The sequence below is a fragment of the Scyliorhinus canicula genome, chromosome 21 (assembly GCF_902713615.1).
Source record: "Scyliorhinus canicula chromosome 21, sScyCan1.1, whole genome shotgun sequence".
NCBI classification, from domain to species: Eukaryota; Metazoa; Chordata; class Chondrichthyes; order Carcharhiniformes; family Scyliorhinidae; genus Scyliorhinus; species Scyliorhinus canicula.
The window spans coordinates 379,129-400,439 of NC_052166.1; the positions used below are offsets into that span (position 1 = coordinate 379,129).

Consider the following 21,311-nt stretch of genomic DNA (forward strand, 5'->3'; position numbering starts at 1 on the left):
TCACCAGTAGGCTTCAAATGAAGTTACTGTGAAAAGCCGCTATATTTGGATTGTGGGGGTGAGACACACGCAGACACAGGGAGAATGTGCAAACTTCACACACACTGACCCAGAGCCGTAATCGAAGCCGGGTCCTCGGCGCTGTGAGGCAGCAGTGTTAAACTCTGCACCACCGTGCCGCCCTTTACCCTATCTAAATCCCTCGTAATTTTGTACACTTCAATGAGGACCCCCATCAGCCTCTTCTGTTTAAGGAAAACCACCCCAGTTTAATCAGCCTCTCTTCGTAGCTGAAACACTCTAGCCCATGCAATATCCTGGCGAATCTTTGCTGCATTCTCTCTATAGTATCACCCTTTCTATAGTATCACGATCAGAACTGCACACAATACTCTAGCTCTGGCCTAACAAATGTTTTATACAGTGTCTTCATAACCTCTCTAATCCAATATTCTATGCCTCAGCTAATAAAGACAAGCACCATATGCCTTCTTAACCACTTTATCTATCTGTCCTGCTCCCTTCAGGGATCTTTAGACATACAAGCTGACGTATTTCCTTACGTCCTTGTGATGAATGTAAGAATTTCAGATATTATATGTAACAGTCCCAGAAGGCTGCTTTTTCCTTTTGAGAGGGAGAGCTGACTAGTCGTAATTTAACCTGAAGATCACCAAGGCCAGGGCAAGGTTGAGAAGGCAGGGCTTTCATGAATAACCTCAGCCATTATGGGAATTGAACTCCCGTTGCTGGTTTTGATCTGCATCACAAACCAGCTTTCCAGCCAACTGAGTTATTTGGTGCACGGTTAAACACCTGGGTTAGTATGCACATGACTGTTGCTATAGTGTTTTTTTAAATCCTGGTTTACAAGACAGCGAGATATTTTTGGGAGCCTGAGGTGTAATAAAGCATTGTAAAACCTGGGCTAACGGACTTTTGTTTGAATAAAGAGTTGGATTGAGGATGTGAAGCAAGGGTTAATAGCTAGAACAAGCCAGAATTAATGGGACACATTAGTGGAAAATAACAAATAGGGGGTTGTTATTGAATTCGTGAGCCGACTCATGACTGTAAGCTGAACAGCCTTGAGAAACAAGGAAGATGGCTGGATGACGGAATATGAAATGTGGGAGCCGCTTGCAACTATGGCTAAACACCTGCTGTTTATGCTAAGACTACTATATACTCATGTGCTAATAGATAACCTCAAAGTCTGTAAAATCATGTATCAAAACTATGGCAATAACAAGTTAATCATGTATTGGATCTATGGCAAAAACAAGTTTATGCTTTGTAATGGGGGCAAGCTCAAGTGAATGTAAGGGACAGCCCCCCTAATAATACATATAAAAAAAGGATGTTTTGAGCAATACTTTGGCACTCTCCGAGGTGGTTCTCCGGAATACCTAGAGAGCGGCCCCGATCGCAATAAAGAATATTCTGAAGTACGAACGTGTTCGAGACTGTTTCTTCTCGACTGAGAGACAAGTGAATTAGAGACGCATTCACATTTTGGTGGCAGCGGTGGGATTTCAAAGAGTCTCCACTGAGACTGGCGGTATAAGCAACTGATTGAGTTCGGGAGCGAAGGAGGAATTGGGCCCCCCACTGTGAGTAAAATTTTTGCCACTTTGGTATTCCTCTCCGCTGTACCATCCGCAATTCGGCCCCGCTGTCAGTGCTCAGTGACGCTCCTACGAAATCTAGGTCAGTCCGGCGAACCCGTTTAAGGGAGGGAGTGTGACCCCTACAGTTATAGTCATAGGCACAGTCAGGGACTAGTGCTTTAAGGGAGGGTGTGTAGCCCCTACAGTTATAGCTACAGAAGAGGTTTCGGCATCATCATGATCCTTGCCTTTGTCTAAAAGTGCCCCCGCGTTAATAGGCTTTAGAAGGGTGCGCGATCAACCCTAAGGTAACAACATAACAAGGACGTTATAACCTAGTGGTTAGATAGGCTTGCAGGCAGGATAACTCCGTTTAAATTCATGATTGAATAAAGTGGTCCAGGACCATTTCGCCAAATAAACAATAATCGCAAGGATCATTAACTGCCAGTAGTGTTAGAGATGGGTAATACGTTAGATACAACCTCTGATAGTGGAAGCGCGCTTCAAACCTTGTGTGAACAACATCCGGAATATTCCAAGCAACTGAGACAATTGTCAGGAGAATTGCATAAAAATTTAGGAGAAGAAAAATGGCCACTGGGGGGAAAACTAATGCATTAAAATTGGGTATAAAATTGACAGAGAAAGGAATAGTTAAAACAGCCAAGGTCTTAAAAAAAAAGGAATGCGCATATGGGAAAAGAATCAAGTCATTAGGCTATCCGCCTTGAATCTGTATATTAATCCATGTGAGTTTAAGCTTAAGTGGGATAAGGTGCTGTCAGGGACTGCGGAGTTCCCAAATCTTATCTCCCAGAATTCTGACATAATAAACTGCTTTGTTACTGATACACAGGCCTTAGTGTGAATATTTTCACCCCTAACATTTAGTGTAAGTCTGGAAGGATTTGCTGAGCTGGACGCCGCTTGAGCCGGTGGACAAGGCGAGTAGTCAAACCTTTGACCGCCTAAAATTAGAGTCACTCGGCAAGGCGGACAGACGGTGAGGTAACATCCAATAAATCTGGTATCAAGGCCAAATGAGTAAAAAAAATCAGTTTAAATTTTTTTTTTTGGTTTTTGAAGAGCAAAATAATCTGCCAAAAAAAACCAATGATCAAAGATGGGTGTGATTTCTGTGGAACAGAGAAAAATGGTGAGATACACAGAAGTAAAGATAAGACAAATAAAGTTAGAAGCACAAATGACATAAATTAAACCTTCACACCATTTGGAAGACAGGCTGGTTTAAAGGAATTGAGCTCTAACTCCTTTAAGCATAGCAATAAAGCGAGTAAAGATACGGCAGTACAGATAGCGGCAAACTAGCAAAAGACATCACAAAACTGCCAACAATTACGGTTAACGACTGTCCCGGAATGTCTCAAGGAGAGAAAAAAAAATCTTATTAAGTGAAGTCCAAAAGATCAGAAAGGGGCTAAAACACTCAATTAGTTTTGTTCATGAATATCTGAGGATGACTAATCCCCCCCCTCCCAAAACAAAAAAATGGGGAGGAAAATCAATACAAGATTACGGTTAGAAATTTAACAATGGATACATGTCGAGAATAACTTCAGATCGTTTCAAGCCGTCCAGATAAATTCAACTCATTTGAAAAAAAAGAAAAATAAACATCCAGTAATGTCTCTTTCCAAAAACCGGTTAAATAACGAACATTGAAAATTGAAAGAAAGGATGGATAATGGTTGAGGTCACGTAGCAAATGGAGATCGCATCATGCCAAGTTCTCCACCACTTTCGATTCTGTACAAAAATTTAACCATTTCAGCAAGCAGGTCATCTGCACAAAGAAATATACATCTCTAAGAATAGCTCATACCTCTAAAATTAATCAGTGGAAATTGACTTAAATGGAATAACACAGATAAAGTTTTCGAAGGAGAATGAAAAATTTTGTTCGGTATTTTAATTGAGCTCCATTTTAGACAAAGAGTGAGAGGGTTAGAGAGAGAGAGAGCCAGAGAGAGGGACTGATAGAGACAGCGAAAGTTGAGAGAGCAAAAGAGAGCGAGTCAGGGAGAGACAGAGACGGGGAGAGGTAGTTAGATAAAGAGAAAGAGTGACAAGAGTTCTAGAGACAGACAGAGTTACGTAGAGAGATAGACAGAGAGAGAAAAAGAGAGAGAGAGGGAGTTTTAGGCATCTAAACTTTGTTCTGAACTATTCACTGTCTCTGTATTCATGTTTCATTTTCAGACTTTGACTTTTAAAAGTTTTGTTACGAGCTGTGATTATTTGAAAGCTTCAAATTGTCTACACATTGCCTTTAAAGATTATAGTTTAAGTACAGTTAACAATTTTTTTCTTTTCAAAGGCTATCATTGGCATTTCCAGGGTAATTTTGATACACAAGGAATTTTAATCAGGGTGCAAAATCACATATGTAAGAATAAGAAAATATTAGTTTTATGGTGTTCAGTGGAGGTTAGGATAGTTGAAATACATATGACAAATATGATCAAGCCTGTGTTTCATTAGTTCAGGGTTAAAACTTCCCTGACACAAATAATCATCAGTAGGGTGAAACTAACCTGTCTCACAACGCAGATGTTTTAATTATGAGATTGCAGAATTAACTTATAAACAACAGATGGGTAAATGAAATATGTCCATGATCATGCTCGTCTGGGAAAGAACCACACAAAATCGGTTCACTCAGAGTTTCAATAACATATTGTGTTTGCTGAAAGACTTGATAACGGGAATTTGGCAGCACTCCAACTTTTACTCCCAGTCCATTTGAGTGAAAAATATAAAAAAACGTTTAGAGATACAAATGGCATCATTCCAATTTATCCACCCACTGTACGCCCCTTTTTGTCTCTGCAAGAAAATTAACCCTTTCAACAAGCTTTTGTGTGTAATCCAGAAGATGTCTTGACACTCCCATGCTGGGTTTACCTGTGAGCTCTGGCCCTTTTAATTCTGATAAAGTAATGAACAGTCCACACAGCTGAAGATGCATTTTAATTGGAACTTACAAATCTTAAGTTTTGAATTTTCAGATTTTTTTCAGATTAATTAAGCCACTCTGTCCCATGCAGAATGGATCTTTGAGCAAGAACACCCTGGACATGATTGCATGTCACTTATAAAGGACGATTAATCTGTCAGGGAGGACCGATCGGATGCCCCTCTTAACGACCAGACCTGACCATGTTCACAGATGGAAGTGCTTCCATCGGTGAAAGGGGGGAGCGGTTATCAGGATATGCTATAGTCAACCAGGGTGGGGAGACAGTAGAATCAGCAGCATTTGAAACTCCATTCTCGGCCCAGCAAGCAGAATTGTTCGCACTAATACGCGCATGCGCACTAGGAGCAGGCAAAAAAGTAAATATTTATACAGACTCCAGATATGCCTTTGGAGTCGTACATGATTTTGGACAATTATGGAAGAACAGAGGATTCTTAACATCCGCTGGCACCCCAATTTCCCATCAGCAGCTGGTGACCCAGTTACTCCAAGCCCTTATGCTCCCAGAAAAGGTAGCAGTGATAAAGTGTACTGCCCATACGAAAGGAAAAACTCCAGTGGATGAAGGAAATAGACAGGCAGACCACCAAACAAAAGAAGCCTCCCATTCAAAGGAAATAGTGGTGCCCAAAATGATGAGCCAGACTAAAAGCTCAAAAGACAAGTCTCCCTCTGAAAAACCTATGCCGATCATTACTGACGTAATCCAGCTACAGGACGCTCCTGCTAGCGATAAAAAGTTATGGGAAGAATTAGAATGTACATATGATAAAGAAAGTAAGCTGTGGGTCACCCCAGCAGGGCAGACATGTATGCCCGATGCTTTGGCAGCCTGGGTGGCCAAATGTGTACACTTTGCAACTCACTGTGGTGCACGTGCTACAGGTGATATATTGTTAAAAACCTGGTGGCATCCCAGACTGCAGGAGATAGCCCAACGAATTAGTAGTCGCTGCTTGTTATGTCAGCAGTATAACCCTGGGAAGGCTGTCCCCTGCGAGCAGGGGAAAACACCATTGCCCGAGGGTCCCTTTGAGACCCTGCCACTGGACTACATTGAGTTGGAAAGATGCCAGTGTTATAAGCGTGTATTAGTGATTGTTGATGTGTTTAGTAAATGGATAGAGGCCTATCCTACTGTAGATAATAAGGCTTCAACTGTAGTAAAAGTTCTTATGCGTGAAATTGTACCAAGATTTGGAATTCCCTATCGTTTAAGCTCTGATAATGGACCTCATTTTGTGGGACAGATCAATAAAGAATTGTGCACTCAACTAGGAATTAAACAGCAGTTACACTGCGCCTACCGGCCCCAAGCAGCTGGGATGGTGGAAAGGGCTAACCAGACTTTAAAGACTAAGCTTTTTAAATTACAAGCTGAGACTGGAGCCACTTGGCTCAAACTATTACCTATTTCACTCTTTCAAATAAGAGCCACCCCAGCAGGAAAGACTCGATTGAGCCCCGCTGAAATCTTGTACGGAAGATCCCTTTGCACCCCCTAGGACTGTCATACATCCCGAGCCATTCAGTTCCACCACATGACTACAGAAATGGCTAATGACATAATAGCCCTCACTAAAGTCTTAAAGAGTCTCCACTTGCGAGTACGTGCCGCAGAAGAGGAAGTGCCACCCTTGGCCAGCTCCGATATTGTGCAACCAGGAGATCACGTGATGATCCACAATTGGACGCGGAAGGGGTTGGAACCACGTTGGGAGGGACCGTTCCAAGTTCTCCTAACCACCCCCACAGCAGTCAAAGTTGAAGGACGCAATGCGTGGATTCACACCCACCACTGTAAGCTAGTGAAGTTTTCCTGATTATTAACTCTCGTTTTAAGTTTTAGGTACATACGACCTTACTCGGACTAGGAGCAGGACCCCACAATGAAGCTGCTGTTTTTACTAGTGATCCTCGCCAGCGCCATCCAGTTTACATTCACTAGCGACCGGCGATGTAGACCCGGCGGATGGATTCTGCACCTTTATCGTGAGGACACCTTTAGCTGTGCCAACAGCACCACAGATAAGACCTTGTGGACGGCGACCCCGGGAGATACCTGCACCACCATCATTCATCATGACGAGCAGAAGCCTCGGTTCCTGACTACCCGCGGATCCCTGACCTGCGATCGTTACGCATGCCGGTGGGACTACCGGTGTAGAGGGGAGAGCAAGCCACGAGTTCCTGAATGTAAGACTATTCATACTCACCCGCCTACCAGGAGGAAGCAGGCAATGCACCATGTGACTGCTAACTCGTTTTTGTTCATGACCTATGGGGTAAAGAGACTCCGCCAGTCCTCCTCGGACGACTGGTGGGGATGGCTGTGGACTAGTTCCAGGACCACCTATCTGTTTCATGGATTTATTATCTTTATCATTATTTGCCTTTTGCTATGTATCATTGTAACCTGTGTTAAATGCTTTTGTAATCGTTTAGGCACCTCTGTGATGCCACAGATGCTGCAGCGGCTTTCCCAGTTAGACGAGCAGGACTTAGTAAGTGCCGAAAATGTGTATGAGGACGTTGGACCAAAGGATGATTTCCCGGAGGAATTCCTCAGACTCTCAAGGATAAGCCCCTGAGGGCTGTGTGATCATGGAATGATCAAAGGGGGCAATGAGGATGTGAAGCCAGGGTTAATAGCTAGAACAAGCCAGAATTAATGGGACACATTAGTGGAAAATCACAAATAGGGGAGTTGTTACTGAACTCGTGAGCTGACTCATGACTGTAAGCTGAATAGCCTTGAGAAACAAGGAAGATGGCTGGATGACGGAATATGAAATGTGGGAGCCGCTTGCAACTACGGCTAAACACCTGCTGTTTATGCTAAGACTACTATATACTCATGTGCCAATAGATAACCTCAAAGTCTGTAAAATCATGTATCGAAACTATGGCAATAACAAGTTAATCATGTATTGGATCTATGACAAAAACAAGTTTATGCTTTGTAATGGGGGCAATCTCAAGTGAATGTAAGGGACAGCCCCCTAATAATACATATAAAAAAAGGATGTTTTGAGCAATACTCTCCAAGGTGGTTCCCCGGAATATCTAGAGAGCTGCCCCGATCGCAATAAAGAATATTCTGAAGTACGAACGTGTTTGAGAGTACTTTCTTCCGGACTGAGAGACAAGTGAATTAGAGACGCATTCACAGGAGCATTAACTTAGAGATAATGTGTTTCAGCTCGGTAAGGTGGAGCTGGACTACCAGACATTTTGGCAGAGGAGCAGAGGTTGTTCAGTTGGATCCTGGAAGTCAAACCATGAAGATAGTTTCTGAAGACTTCAGTTAGATATCCTGCATTATTCTGACAGGATCCAGGTCTATCTCTTAAAACAGTCTCAATGAGCATCTCTTAAGCAAGTATTCCTGGGTCTGCTAACTGTATTTAAAAGTGGATGTTGACCTGAAATGGTTCTGTTGTTTGAGTGGGAATAAAGATAGCAGTTAAGGGTTATTGTGTTACTGTATTGATTAGCATTGTTTCAAGGGTAATTGTAAACTATTTTCTTGTGTGATGTCAAAGATATTTTAATACTGTGTTAGTAATAAAGTTTGTTTTAATAAACCATATCCCTATCTCTCCGTGAAATAATTCCTGGTGTGGTTTCCTTTCCGCATAGTCTTACAAAATTGAAGTAAAATATTGGAGTTTCTGTAAAGTATCGTAGCCACTGGTGGGGTCTGGACCGGGATCGTAATATCTTACCATTCATTACACATTCCTTTGCCTTATTAGTCCTCTCAAAATGCATCACGTCACACTTTTCCGGATTAAATTCCATTTCTACTGTTCTGGTCATCTGACCAGCCCATCTATATATCCTGTAATCTAAGGTTTTCCTCCTCGCTATTTACCACGCCACCAATTTTTGTGCCATTTGGAAAATTGCTGATCCTACTCCCCACATTCATATCTAGATCATTAATGTACACCAGTCATTTTCAAACTCAGGGTTGTGACCCACAGGTGGATTGCGGGCAGTTGTCGGGAGGGTAGCAGGGCCATCGGTCGCGGCGTTCCGACCGCGGGTACAAGTGCCCAACGGCCGCAACCGGCTTTTAAAAATGGCAGCTGCGACCGGCGTTCAGAATGCCAGCCATCCTGCGCATGCGTCCCTCCTCAGTCGTGCGCAGGCTCGGAGCCCAGCGAGGCAGACCACCTCCTCCTGACATCAGTGTGCTGATCCAGGATCAAATTCTTTCCCAAAGCAGGGGCAGAGAGAAGGTCACGCGCCCCGTACACGGACGTCACGTGCACTGAGAGATCCCTCCATTTTGGAGCTGCCAGCAATGCTGGTGTGACCTCCAGGGCCTCTGGTGAACAACCCATTAAGAAGCCGAAAACAGGAACAAAACAGTATAAAGATGATTTTTTTTGAGGTACGAGTTTATTAATTGTGCCACTGTATCAGGGTTCAAAGTTTGTGTCTATTATATGCAGGGAAGTCCTGACAAATGGAAGATTAAAACTCTCAAAACTTCGAAGGTATTTCAAGACTAAGCATGGCAAGTTTGAAGACAAACCTCTCGATTTTTTCCAGTGAGATCTTAAATTACCAGCAAATAACAAAGCAAGTGAGATTATGAGGACAAAGCAGGCTCACCTGTCACATTAAAGGCAAGTGAAAATGGTGGGTCGCGAAGGTCGGCCGGCGTGGGTCCCGAAGGATGGTCGGTTGGTAAAAATAGTTCCCGGGCAAAAAAGTTTGAAAAACACTGATGTACACTATGAACAGCAAGGGCCCAGCACCAATCCCTGTGGCACAAGACTGGACTCGAGCATCCAGTCACAAAAACAGCCTTTGACCATTACCCTCTGCCTCCTGTCACTAAGCCAATTTTGGATCCAATTTGCCAAATTGCCCAAGGGCTGTTCCCTTCTTGGTCAGTCTCCTGTGTGGGACCTTATCGAAAACCTTACTGAAGTCCATGAAGACCACATCAACTGTGTCACCCTCATTTAAACACTTAGTCATGTCTTCAAAAAATTCAATCAAATTTGGTAGACAAAATCTCCCCCTGACAAAGCCGTGCCGTCTATCCTTGATTAGTCCTGCCTCTCCAAGTGGAGATTAATTCTGCCCCTCAGAATATTTTCCAATAATTTCCTGATCACTGATGTCAGACTCATCGGCCTCCAATTACCTGTTTTTTCCCTACTGCCCTACATTCGCTGTCCTTCATTCTTCTGGCACCCCACCTGTGGCCAGAGAGCATTTGAAAATTTGCATCAGAGCACCTGAAATCTCCTCCTTGGCTTCACACAGCAGCCTGGGATATAGCTCTGGGTGTGGGGATTGTAAACCTACTGAAACCACTAACACCTCCTCCTTCTCAATGCTAATCTGTTCATTTACATTACAGTCCCCCTCCCTGCTTTCTATACCTACATCGTCCTTCTGCTTAATACCTCACCTACGTCTTTTGGCTCCACACGGGGAGGTCGCCACTTTGTCCTTAATTAGCCCTTTTCCCTGGTTAACCGCTTGCCCTTAATATACGTATAAAACACTTTGGGATTTTCCTTTATTTTGCCTGCGAGTGTTTTTTCACGCCCCCTCTTTGTGCTAATTTATTTTTTAAGTCCCCCTCCTTGCACTTTCTATACTCCTGCAGGGCATCCAATATTTTGAGCCCCCTGAATCTGCCATAAGCCTCCCCAAGTCCAGAAAGACATGCTTGTTAGGTGAATTGGACAATCTGAATTCTCCCTCTGTGGATCCGAACAGGCGCCGTAGTGTGGCGACTAGGGGGTTTTCACATTAACTTCATTGCAGTATTAATGCAACTTGTGACACAAATAAAGATTGTTTTTTCCTTCCCCAATGCTGTATATCCCTCGATATCGAAGGTTCTCTGGATTGTTGGTTTGGCATTGTACTCTCTCTATTTACTTTTTAAAAAAAATTTAGAGTACCCAATTATTTTTTCCAATTAAGGGGCAATTTACCATGGCCAATCCACCTATCCTGCACATCTTTGGGTTGTGGGGGCGAAACCCACGCAGACACGGGGAAAATGTGCAAACTCCTCAGACAGTGACCCAGGGCCGGGATTCAAACCCAGGTCCTCAGCGCTGTAGGCAGCAATGCTAACCACTGTGCCACCGTGCTGCCCTTCTATTTACTTTTTGAATAATTGCCACAGCTCTGATGTGGATCCTTCTACAAGTATGCTACTCCCAGTCCACTTTGACCACATCCTGTCTTAACCTATTAAAATCGGCATTCTTCCAGTTCAGCATCCTTATTTCTGGTCGTCTTTGTCCTTTTCCATCTTAAATCTTACTGAGTTATGATCACTATCGTCAAAATGCTCCCCTTCTGACACCTCTACCAGCTGCCCAGCTTCATTTCCTAAAATTAGGTCAAGTACAGCCCCCTCTCTTGTAGTACTTTCTACGTACTGGCTCAAGAAACTCTCCTGGATATACTTTAAGAATTCCACCTTTGTTCCCGCCGCCCCCTCTCTGCCGATCCGAATTAACATTGGGAAGTTGAAATCCCCAGCTGTTATTACCCTATTATTTTTACACTTCTCAGATGTGTCTACATATCTGCTCTTGTATCTCTCCATGACTGTTTTGGCCCAGTAATGTGATGTACTTTTTTTGTTTTTTAAGTTCCACCCATAAGGCCTCAATGAAGGAACCTGCTAAAATATTGAGCGCAATTTGACGTCTGCATTGAGAGCGCAACGCAGCCGTTAGATTGCGGAAGGGGCCAAAATCAGGGCGACAATCAGTTCGCTATCTAAACAGCCGGTCCCCGTTGGTGAAAGTGAATCCCACCGTGGTGTGGCGAGAGGCCAATAACCACCAATTAAAACCAATCTCCATAACCATTAACGGGAGCGACCCCCTATCTATCTAACATTGATTAACACATGGGACTTTGATATTACTGCGATCATGGAGATATATTAGCTGGAGAGACAGCTCAATATTCCAGGGTATAGAATATCCAGTAGATTACTACAGTGAGGAGGGATGACGGGCACGATTTAACGGAAAAGTTTCAAAGTGTGCCTCCCTAGCAAGTGGTCACGAGGATGCCGATTAGTTCGCCTTTATGAAAACCTTTATGAAGATGGCGGAATAGCTGCTGTGGGGATCTGAAGAGCTGAGTAGCCATCTTTGCTCGCGGGGAATGAGCCCAGTGGCATTGGGCTTGCTACCCCAGTGCTAGGGGCAGGGGGGTGAAACAGAGAGAGCCCCCATGTGGGGCGGCTCTGTCGGAGGTATGGGGAGCCACTATCGGTGGGGGGGGGGGGGGTGTAGGCGGGGCTTGTGCCAGGGGGCCGGTGTCAATCCACCCGTGTGGCTCGATGGAGGTCATTGATCTTCTTACAGCACTGGGTGCCGGTCATCCTGGTGCTGCTCCCCGAGCTGACGGCCACTGCCAGGCGACACTGGCTGCCCGTGGCTGACCCTCTGAGCTCCTTGGGGGAACAGGGTAACCCAGCTGGACTCGACTGCACCCAACATTCTGGCCACAGCCACATCCGCATCCCCGACTCGTGGGGCTGGTCTGGCTGCAAGCTGTGTGGAGTTTGCTCTGCGGGATTGGTTTAAGTGCTGCTTCCCCTTGTTAGCGGGAGCTGGCTCGCACGCTCCTGGCTAGCCGGCACGCTCCTGTCAAATCAGCCGGTGGGACCATCATTTGCAGGGTGAAGTGCATGGGGCCTCGTTAAGTGGACCAATTAATGTTTGATCATGGTGAGGCCTTGCCAGGTCGATCATCAGGAAGCCTCGCGGCAGCTCCCTCTCGCCACCACACTTTGAAACTATTCCGTTAAATCGTGCCCATCATCCCTCCTCACTGTAGTAATTTACTGGACATTCTATACCCTGGAATATTGAGCTGCCTCTCCAGCTAATATATCTCCGTGATTGCAGTAATATCAAAGTCCCATGTGTTAATCAATGCCCCCAGTTCATCAACCTTGCCTGTAAGATCCCTTGCATTAATATAAATGCCATCTAGCCATGCCATATTCCCTTATGCCTAAACATGTCTCTACACTGACTTAATTTTGCTTCTAAAATTGGCTGTACCTTCCACTGTGACCCATCCCCCTGTAAATTAGTTTAAACCCCCACCCCCAAAAGCACTAGCAAACCTCCCCACAAGGATGGTGGTCCCATTCTGGTTCAAGTGAAACCTATACGACTTATACAGGTTCCACCTCCCAGAAACAAAACCAGTGATCCTGGAATCTAAAACTCTCCCACGTGCAGCATCTCTTCAGTCATGCATTCATCTTCTCTATCCTCCAATTCCTATACTCACTAGCAATTGGCACCAGTAGTGACCCAGAAGTTATAAACTTTGAGGTCCTACTTTTCAATCTGTTCCTGAGCTCCCTAAATTCTTTCTACAGGACCCGATCCCTCTTTCTACCTATGTAACTGGTACCAATGTGAACTGCAACCTCTGACCGTACACCCTCCCCCTTCAGAATGCACTGCAGCCATTCAGTGACACCCTTGACCCAGGCACCAAGGCGGCAATACCATCCTGGAGTCACGTCTGCGACCACAGAAATGTCTGCCTGTGCTCCTCACTATCGAGTCTCCGACAACTGTTGCTCTTCCACTCTTACTCCTCCCTCCTTGTTTAGCTGAGCCACCCACAGTGCCATGAACTCTGGCTACACTCCCCGGGGGAACCGTCACGCTCACCATTTTCCAACACGGAGAAGCAGTTCTTGAGTGAGATACCTGCCTGCTCCCCCTTCTGACTGGTAGTCACCCATTCCATCTCTGGCTGCACTTTTTTAAGCTGCGGGGTGACCACGTAATAGCATGCCCTTTATGGACCATAGCCTCACGAATATACTGCTGTGCCTCGAGCTAATGCTCAAGTTCCGAAACTCGCTATCAAGCTGGTCAAACCACTGGCACTTCCTGCAAGCTGCAGGCCGAGCAAAACATGGACCGAGCTATGCAATTAGAAAATCATTTAAGTCTTTCTTTGAAAGCTAGAAGTCTTACCTTTCCATAGTGTAGCTTTAAATTAGAGAGAAGCAACTTACCCACTACTTACCAATCAGCTCTCTCCCTTGTAGCCTCTATTCCTGAAACAGGGCAAGATCACTCTCTGAAAATTAAAAAGTTAGAAAGCTAAAGAAGCAAAAAGTGCCGTTGTCCCCTATGCACCAAACTCGCACAGTGCTCCAAATTCCTGGCTGTGCCGCACTCTGGCTGTGCCGCGCTCCCATCTGCTCCTGAGCGAGTACAAGAACATATGAAAAGATAGTCATCTGGTCTAAACCTGCTTCACCTGTCAGTATGATCATGGCTAATCTTCTGCTTCAACTCCAGCTTCCTGCCTGCTCTTCATCTTCCTTCATTTCCAAAACCAAAGTTCTTTCGATTTCAGCCTGAATTTTTATTAAATTTTATTTACGCAATGAGGACGTCGCTGGCTGGGCCATCATTTATCACCCGTTCGTAACTGCCCGTGAAAAGATGGTGGAGAGCTGTCCTTGAGAAGGTGGTGGTGGGCTGCTTTCCTGGACTGTTACAGTCCATGTGGTGTTGCTACAGAGGGAATTCCATGTTTGTGACCCAGCGACAGCGAAGAAATAGCGATATATTTCCAAGCCAGAATGATGAGGGGGTCGGAGGGGATCTTCCAGGTGATGGGGTTCTCAGGTATCTGCTGCCCTTGTCCTTATGGATGGTAGCGGTTGTGCGTTTGGAAGGTGCTGCCTAAGGAGCCTGGGCGAGTTCTTGCAATGTATCTTGTAGATGGTGCACACGGCTGCTAATGTGCGTCAGTGGTGGAGGGAGTGAATGTTTGTGTAAAGTCAATCATGCAGGCTGCTTTGTCCTGGGTGGTGTCTTGGAAAGACGTGAAGAATACTTTTTTTTTTCTTGTGCTTTTCAAAATGGACAAATGCTGAGCTGACAAGTTGGCTCCAGCTGGTCAAATTCTGCCTTCCAGAAGTTTCAAAGTCGTTTTCAAAACTAACCAAGACAAACACCTCAAACGTCAGAAATGTTACCACTCTTTACATCTCATAATCTTTCCAGGCAAGCTAACACAATGGCCCAGCAGATAGGCAGCCTGCTCCAGCCAACTTCAAACAAGGCCAATTTTTTGCAGATCCTAATCACCAATGCTGGTGCATTAACTTTTCAAACACAATGGATTCAACCCAAAACCAGCGTCTTCAAGAACAAAAGGAATCCTGACTCCAATTAAATGCCTGAAGATTCCAGCTGTGAGAACATACATCCAACATAATACAACATAAAAGAATGACTAGGGTAAGAGTAGGGCCAGTCAAGGATAGTAGTGGGAAGTTGTGCGTGGAGTCCAAGGAGATAGGAAAGGTGCTAAATGAATATTTTTCGTCAGTATTCACGCAGGAAAAAGACAATGTTGTCGAGGAGAATACTGAGATACAGGCTACTAGACTAGAAGGGCTTGAGGTTCAGAAGGAGGAGGTGTTAGCAATTCTGGAAAGAGTGAAAATAGATAAGTCCCCTGGGCCGGATGGGATTTATCCTAGGATTCTCTGGGAAGCTAGGGAGGAGATTGCTGAGCCTTTGGCTTTGATCTTTAAGTGATCTTTGTCTACAGGAATAGTGCCAGAAGACTTGAGGACAGCAAATGTTGTCCCATTGTTCAAGAAGGGGAGTAGAGACAGCCCCGGTAACTATAGACCAGTGAGCCTTACTTCTGTTGTGGGCAAAGTCTTGGAAAGGTTTATAAGAGATAGGATGAATAATAATCTGGAAAGGAATAATTTGATTAGAGATAGTCAACACGGTTTTGTGAAGGGTAGGTCGTGCCTCACATACCTTATTGAGTTCTTTGAGAAGGTGACCAAACGGTGGATGAGGGTAAAGCAGTTGATGTGGTGTATAAGGGGAATGTTCAGACTGGAGTCCAGTTACTAGTAGTGTACCACAAGGATCAGTTTTGGAACCACTGCTGTTTGCCATTTTATAAATGACCTGGAGGAGGGCGTAGAAGGATGGGTGAGTAAATTTGCAGATGACACTAAAGTCAGTGGAGTTGTGGACAGTGCGGAAGGATGTTACAAGTTACAGAGGGACATAGATAAGCTGCAGAGCTGGGCTGAGAGGTGGCAAATGGAGTTGAATGCAGAAAAGTGTGAGGTGATTCATTTTGGAAGGAATAACAGGAAGACAGAGTACTGGGCTAATGGTAAGATTCTTGGTAGTGTGGATGAACAGAGAGATCTCGGTGTCCATGTACATAGATCCCTGAAAGTTGCCACCCAGGTTGAAAGGGTTGTTAAGAAGGAGCACGGTGTGTTAGCTTTTATTGGTAGAGGGATTGAGTTTCGGAGCCATGAGGTCATGTTGCAGCTGTACAAAACTCTGGTGCGGCCGCATTTGGAGTATTGCGTGTAATTCTGGTCGCTGCATTATAGGAAGGATGTGGAAGCATTGGAAAGGGTGCAGAGGAGATTTACCAGAAGGTTGCCTGGTATGGAGGGAAGATCTTATGAGAGAAGGCTGAGGGACTTGAGGCTGTTTTCGTTAGAGAGAAGAAGGTTAAGAGGTGACTTAATTGAGGCATACAAGATGATCAGAGGATTCGATATGGTGGACAGTGAGAGCCTTTTTCCTCGGATGGTGATGTCTAGCACAAGGGGACATAGCTTTAAATTGAAGGGAGATAGATATAGGACAGATGTCAGAGGTAGGTTCTTTACTCAGAGTAGTAAAGGTGTGGAATGCCCTGCCTGCAACAGTAGTGGGACTCGCCAACACTAAGGGCATTCAAATGGTCATTGGATTAGACATATGGGTAATAAGGGAATAGCGTAGATGGGCTTTAGAGTGGTTTCACAGGTCGGCACAACATCGAGGGCCGAAGGGCCTGTACTGCGCTGTAATGTTCTATGTTTATCCAACATAGAGAACTGGAAGGTATGTCACATGACCTCCCCAAAGCTGCACTGTAATATTGTCCTGTGGAACTAAACTCAGGCAGTTGTTGTTTGACTCCCTGTGAGAACAGAACAGTGGACAGCAGCCTGTGCTGTCTACCATTTAGAATTTAGAACAGTACAGCACAGAACAGGCCCTTCAGCCCTCGATGTTGTGCCGAGCAATGATCACCCTATTCAAACTCACGTATCTACCCTATACCCGTAACCCAACAACTCCCCCTTAACCTTACTTTTTTTAGGACACTACGGGCAATTTAGCATGGCCAATCCACCTAACCCCGCACATCTTTGGACTGTGGGAGGAAACCGGAGCACCCGGAGGAAACCCACGCACACACGGGGAGGACGTGCAGACTCCGCACAGACAGTGACCCAGCCGGGAATCGAACCTGGGACCCTGGAGCTGTGAAGCATTGATGCTAACCACTATGCTACCCTGCTGCCAATTCCTACCATCAAGCAGGAAGCAGCAGAAAGAACTCTGGCCCTCATCAAATCTGCCAATGGCTAGAATTTTGGAACTCCTGCCTCCACGACTAACCCACTCTACGTGCCTTCTCCCGCCATGGAAGTCCCACTTCTGGAAAGGCAGATTACCCTGCAATTAGCCAACGTCCCCTCTAAAAGAACACGTGACTTTACTTTTAATTTCAGACTCTAGATACACGTAATACCCTAATCTTGTATTTCACTGTGGCTGTTCCATGAACCCTCTTCCAAGTCTTTTTGTTTTACCTTCCCTTGGGTTTGCTGCACAAAGTATTCGTAAACGACTGGAATGCTGCAAATTTAAGGGCAGGTGAAAATACAGCAACATTTATAAAGGGGGAATCAGAATTTTAAAAACTTATGTTTCCAGGTGGGCAGTGAGCGGGGAGATCAGGGCAGTTTAAATTGATGCCCTCCTGTCCGTAACAGGTAGAAGATCAGGCATGATCTAATTAAGTGGCAGAGCAGGCTTGGGTCACTGTCTGTGCGGAGTCTGCGTGGAGTCTGCACGTTCTCCCCGTGTCTGCGTGGGATTTCCTCTGGGAGCTCCAGTTTCCTCCCACAAATCCCAAAAGACGTACTGTTAGGTGAACTGGATATTCTGAATTCTCCCTCTGTGTACCCGAATAGGCGCCGGAGTGTGGCGTTTCACAGTAACATCATTGCAGTGCTAATGTAAGCCTACTTGTGACATTAATAAAGATTATTATAAGAATGGCCTAATTCTGCTTCTATTTCCTATATTTCTATGACACAAAAGATCCCATGAAGTAAATGTGATAAACAGGGGAGTTATCCCTGGAATCTTGCTCAATACTGATCTTTCAATCACCATCACTAACACAGCTGTTTCTGTGAACTTGCATGCATTTTAAAATTCATTTAAAGGATGTGGGCATCAGTGGTTAGTCCAGCATTTATTGCCGATCCATAGTTCAGAAGGTGATGGTGAACCTCCTTCTTGAACCGCTGCAGTCCCTGAAGTGGAGGTATACCCACAGTGCTATTAGGGAGGGTATTGCAGGATTTTGAACCAGCCACAGAGAAGAAACGGTGAGATTTTGTTAGGATACCGGCGAGAACCCCAAACATTATTTTTAATTTGTAAAACTGTGAGGAAAGGATACTTCACCCCAGGAGAGATGACTCTGACCAATAGGTATCTTTTTTATAAAAAAAAAACTAGGGTTGGCGAGTGGGCCTAGGTAGGTTGCTTTTTCAGAGGATTGGTGCCAAATCGTCCAGCCAAATGGCCTCCTTCTGCACTGTAAGGACTCTGGAATTCGAAGTGTCTTTTTTCAGACTCGTGTTGCCAAATCATAATATTGTGCCCTCTGCTGCCGTGAATTCCTTAAATTCTGGGCCGTTCTGTTGCTTGGTGGTAAAATTCCAGCTGCACAAACCAGGAAGATCCTGGTTATGATCTCCCAGTGCGAGCCAAGCTAAATGGTCTTAAATATTAGTGGTAGTAAAGATGCTTCAACTGATCCTCAGACTCCAAGCAGGGAGAGAATCCCAGTAAAGGATTCAGCTTACAGACAGGAATTCCAATACTGTTGAAAGAGTAAACTTAATTGAAGAATTTATATTGTAATATCAGCTCCTTTGATTGAAGACAGTTGTTGTTACACATCTCAAATAACAGATGTGAAAGCAAGATCCCCCTCAAAATCATGCTGTGATGAACCTCTAAGCTTTGAGCATTAGATTGCCTGTCTCATACTTTCCTGGATCACAGGATTGTTGCAGTGCAGAAGGAGGCCATTGCAATTAACGGCAGGCAACACATGATGGTCTTGTCCGCAATGCTCATTTCCTATGAATGAATAAAGAAAAGTTGATTCCTTCCTCAATTAATTAAAAATCCTGTACCATCGGGGTCATCGACTGACTTGTACTGGTAACAGCAAACTCGAAAACAAACATACGTGCAAAAGAAAACATTTCAAACATTTTTTGTAAAAAAAAAGTACCTGTGTGTGCAGCCAAATAAAAGATAATCATCCTGGATCAACACTATCAAAAAGAGGACTGAGGATTGTAGTGGCATCTTCATTGATATGAGAGTTCAGCAAAAGGGTACAGAGAATTTGCAAGTCAATCAGGGAGAAGTTTGCCTAGATTTTGGATTGATTATTGTAGAAGTGAGTTTGATAGTGAAAAGAGTCTCCTTGTTTTAAGTTTATGTTCTTTTGTCCTGACCAAGAATATTCGCTGCCAGACCATGAGGAGCTCAGGATGCAGTCTTACAGTCTGACACTTCACCATCACACTGTTATGTGTGAAATTCAGAGAACTGTAAACATGAACATACTGATATTCTCTCTTATCAACATTCAGTTTGACTCGATTTTAGACAGTCCAAGAAAAAGTTGGGTTTCATTGAACCATTTGACCAAAATTCTCAAATACAGATCACAAGCAGCAATAAATGATACTCACCAGTGATGTAAGTGCAGGTGGATGAGTTGGAGGATACCACCATACTGTTTTATAGATGTTGATGTAATGAACAAACAAAGCTATGAGGTGGCAGAAGAGAAGGTGAACCTCGAACAGAATGCCTTTCTCAAGAGGTAGTTCAGGAATCTTACTGTGTTTCAGAGGGATCACAGTCTGGGTTGCGAGGGGAGGGCTTGTCAAGCCAGTTCCTGAGCCACTCCTGATGACAAAAAGCAAAACAATTGCAGTTGATCACTAGTCAAAGCATGATGTCTCTTCACTTCTTGATGTAAAAGTAATTAAAATATTCATCCACAAGTATCTTCGACAGTCCAAAAACCCATTTGTTTTGTGTGTTGAAGGAAAGATTATTGCATTAATCAAACAATTAATGAGAAAAATACCTGTGTTTGGGTCCAGACCAAAACCATAATTTATTTGTTAAGATCCCGGACTTGAACCCAACTTTGCACTGTGGGAAATTGTGAGGAAATGTGATGGCCCCACAGGAGTGATAACACTGACCAGCGGAGAGTGATAACACTGACCAGCGGACAGAGTGATAACACTGACCAGCGGAGAGAGTGATAACACTGACCAGCGGACAGAGTGATAACACTGACCAGCGGAGAGTGATAACACTGACCAGCGGACAGAGTGATAACACTGACCAGCGGACAGAGTGATAACACTGACCAGCGGAGAGAGTGATAACACTGACCAGCGGAGAGAGTGATAACACTGACCAGCGGAGAGTGATAACACTGACCAGCGGACAGAGTGATAACACTGACCAGCGGACAGAGTGATAACACTGACCAGCGGACAGAGTGATAACACTGACCAGCGGACAGAGTGATAACACTGACCAACGGAGAGAGTGATAACACTGACCAGCGGAGAGAGTGATAACACTGACCAGCGGAGAGAGTGATAACACTGACCAGCGGACAGAGTGATAACACTGACCAGCGGAGAGAGTGATAGCACTGACCAGCGGACAGAGTGATAACACTGACCAGCGGAGAGAGTGATAACACTGACCAGCGGAGAGAGTGATAGCACTGACCAGCGGAGAGAGTGATAGCACTGACCAGCGGAGAGAGTGATAGCACTGACCAGCGGAGAGAGTGATAACACTGACCAGCGGAGAGAGTGATAGCACTGACCAGCGGAGAGAGTGATAACACTGACCAGCGGACAGAGTGATGACACTGACCAGCGGACAGAGTGATGACACTGACCAGCGGACAGAGTGATGACACTGACCAGTGGAGAGAGTGATAGCACTGACCAGCGGAGAGAGTGATAGCACTGACCAGCGGAGAGAGTGATAGCACTGACCAGCGGAGAGAGTGATAGCACTGACCAGCGGAGAGAGTGATAACACTGACCAGCGGACAGAGTGATGACACTGACCAGCGGACAGAGTGATGACACTGACCAGCGGACAGAGTGATGACACTGACCAGTGGAGAGAGTGATAGCACTGACCAGCGGAGAGAGTGATAGCACTGACCAGCGGAGAGAGTGATAACACTGACCAGCGGAGAGAGTGATAACACTGACCAGCGGACAGGGTGATAACACTGACCAGCGGACAGAGTGATAACACTGACCAGCGGAGAGAGTGATAACACTGACCAGCGGACAGGGTGATGACACTGACCAGCGGACAGAGTGATAGCACTGACCAGCGGAGAGAGTGATGACACTGACCAGCGGACAGAGTGATAACACTGACCAGCGGAGAGAGTGATGACACTGACCAGCGGACAGGGTGATAACACTGACCAGCGGACAGAGT

At 45.0% G+C, this 21,311-nt stretch overlaps 1 protein-coding gene across 4 annotated transcripts in view; it reads right to left on the reverse strand.

Moving 5' to 3' along the window:
- Positions 1-21,311, reverse strand: part of tmem39b (transmembrane protein 39B) — a 78,619-nt gene that overhangs the window by 23,364 nt on the left and 33,944 nt on the right. For 2 of the 4 annotated variants that reach the window (XM_038781819.1, XM_038781820.1), the window contains exons 2-3: positions 19,505-19,724; positions 18,790-18,878 (exon numbers count right to left, since the gene is read on the reverse strand). In XM_038781819.1, the coding sequence (XP_038637747.1) occupies positions 18,790-18,878; positions 19,505-19,547 (132 nt within the window). In that variant the 5' untranslated portion in view covers positions 19,548-19,724. The remainder of the gene's footprint in view (positions 1-18,789; positions 18,879-19,504; positions 19,725-21,311) is intronic. The other 2 variants (XM_038781818.1, XM_038781817.1) reach the window with 1 other exon arrangement.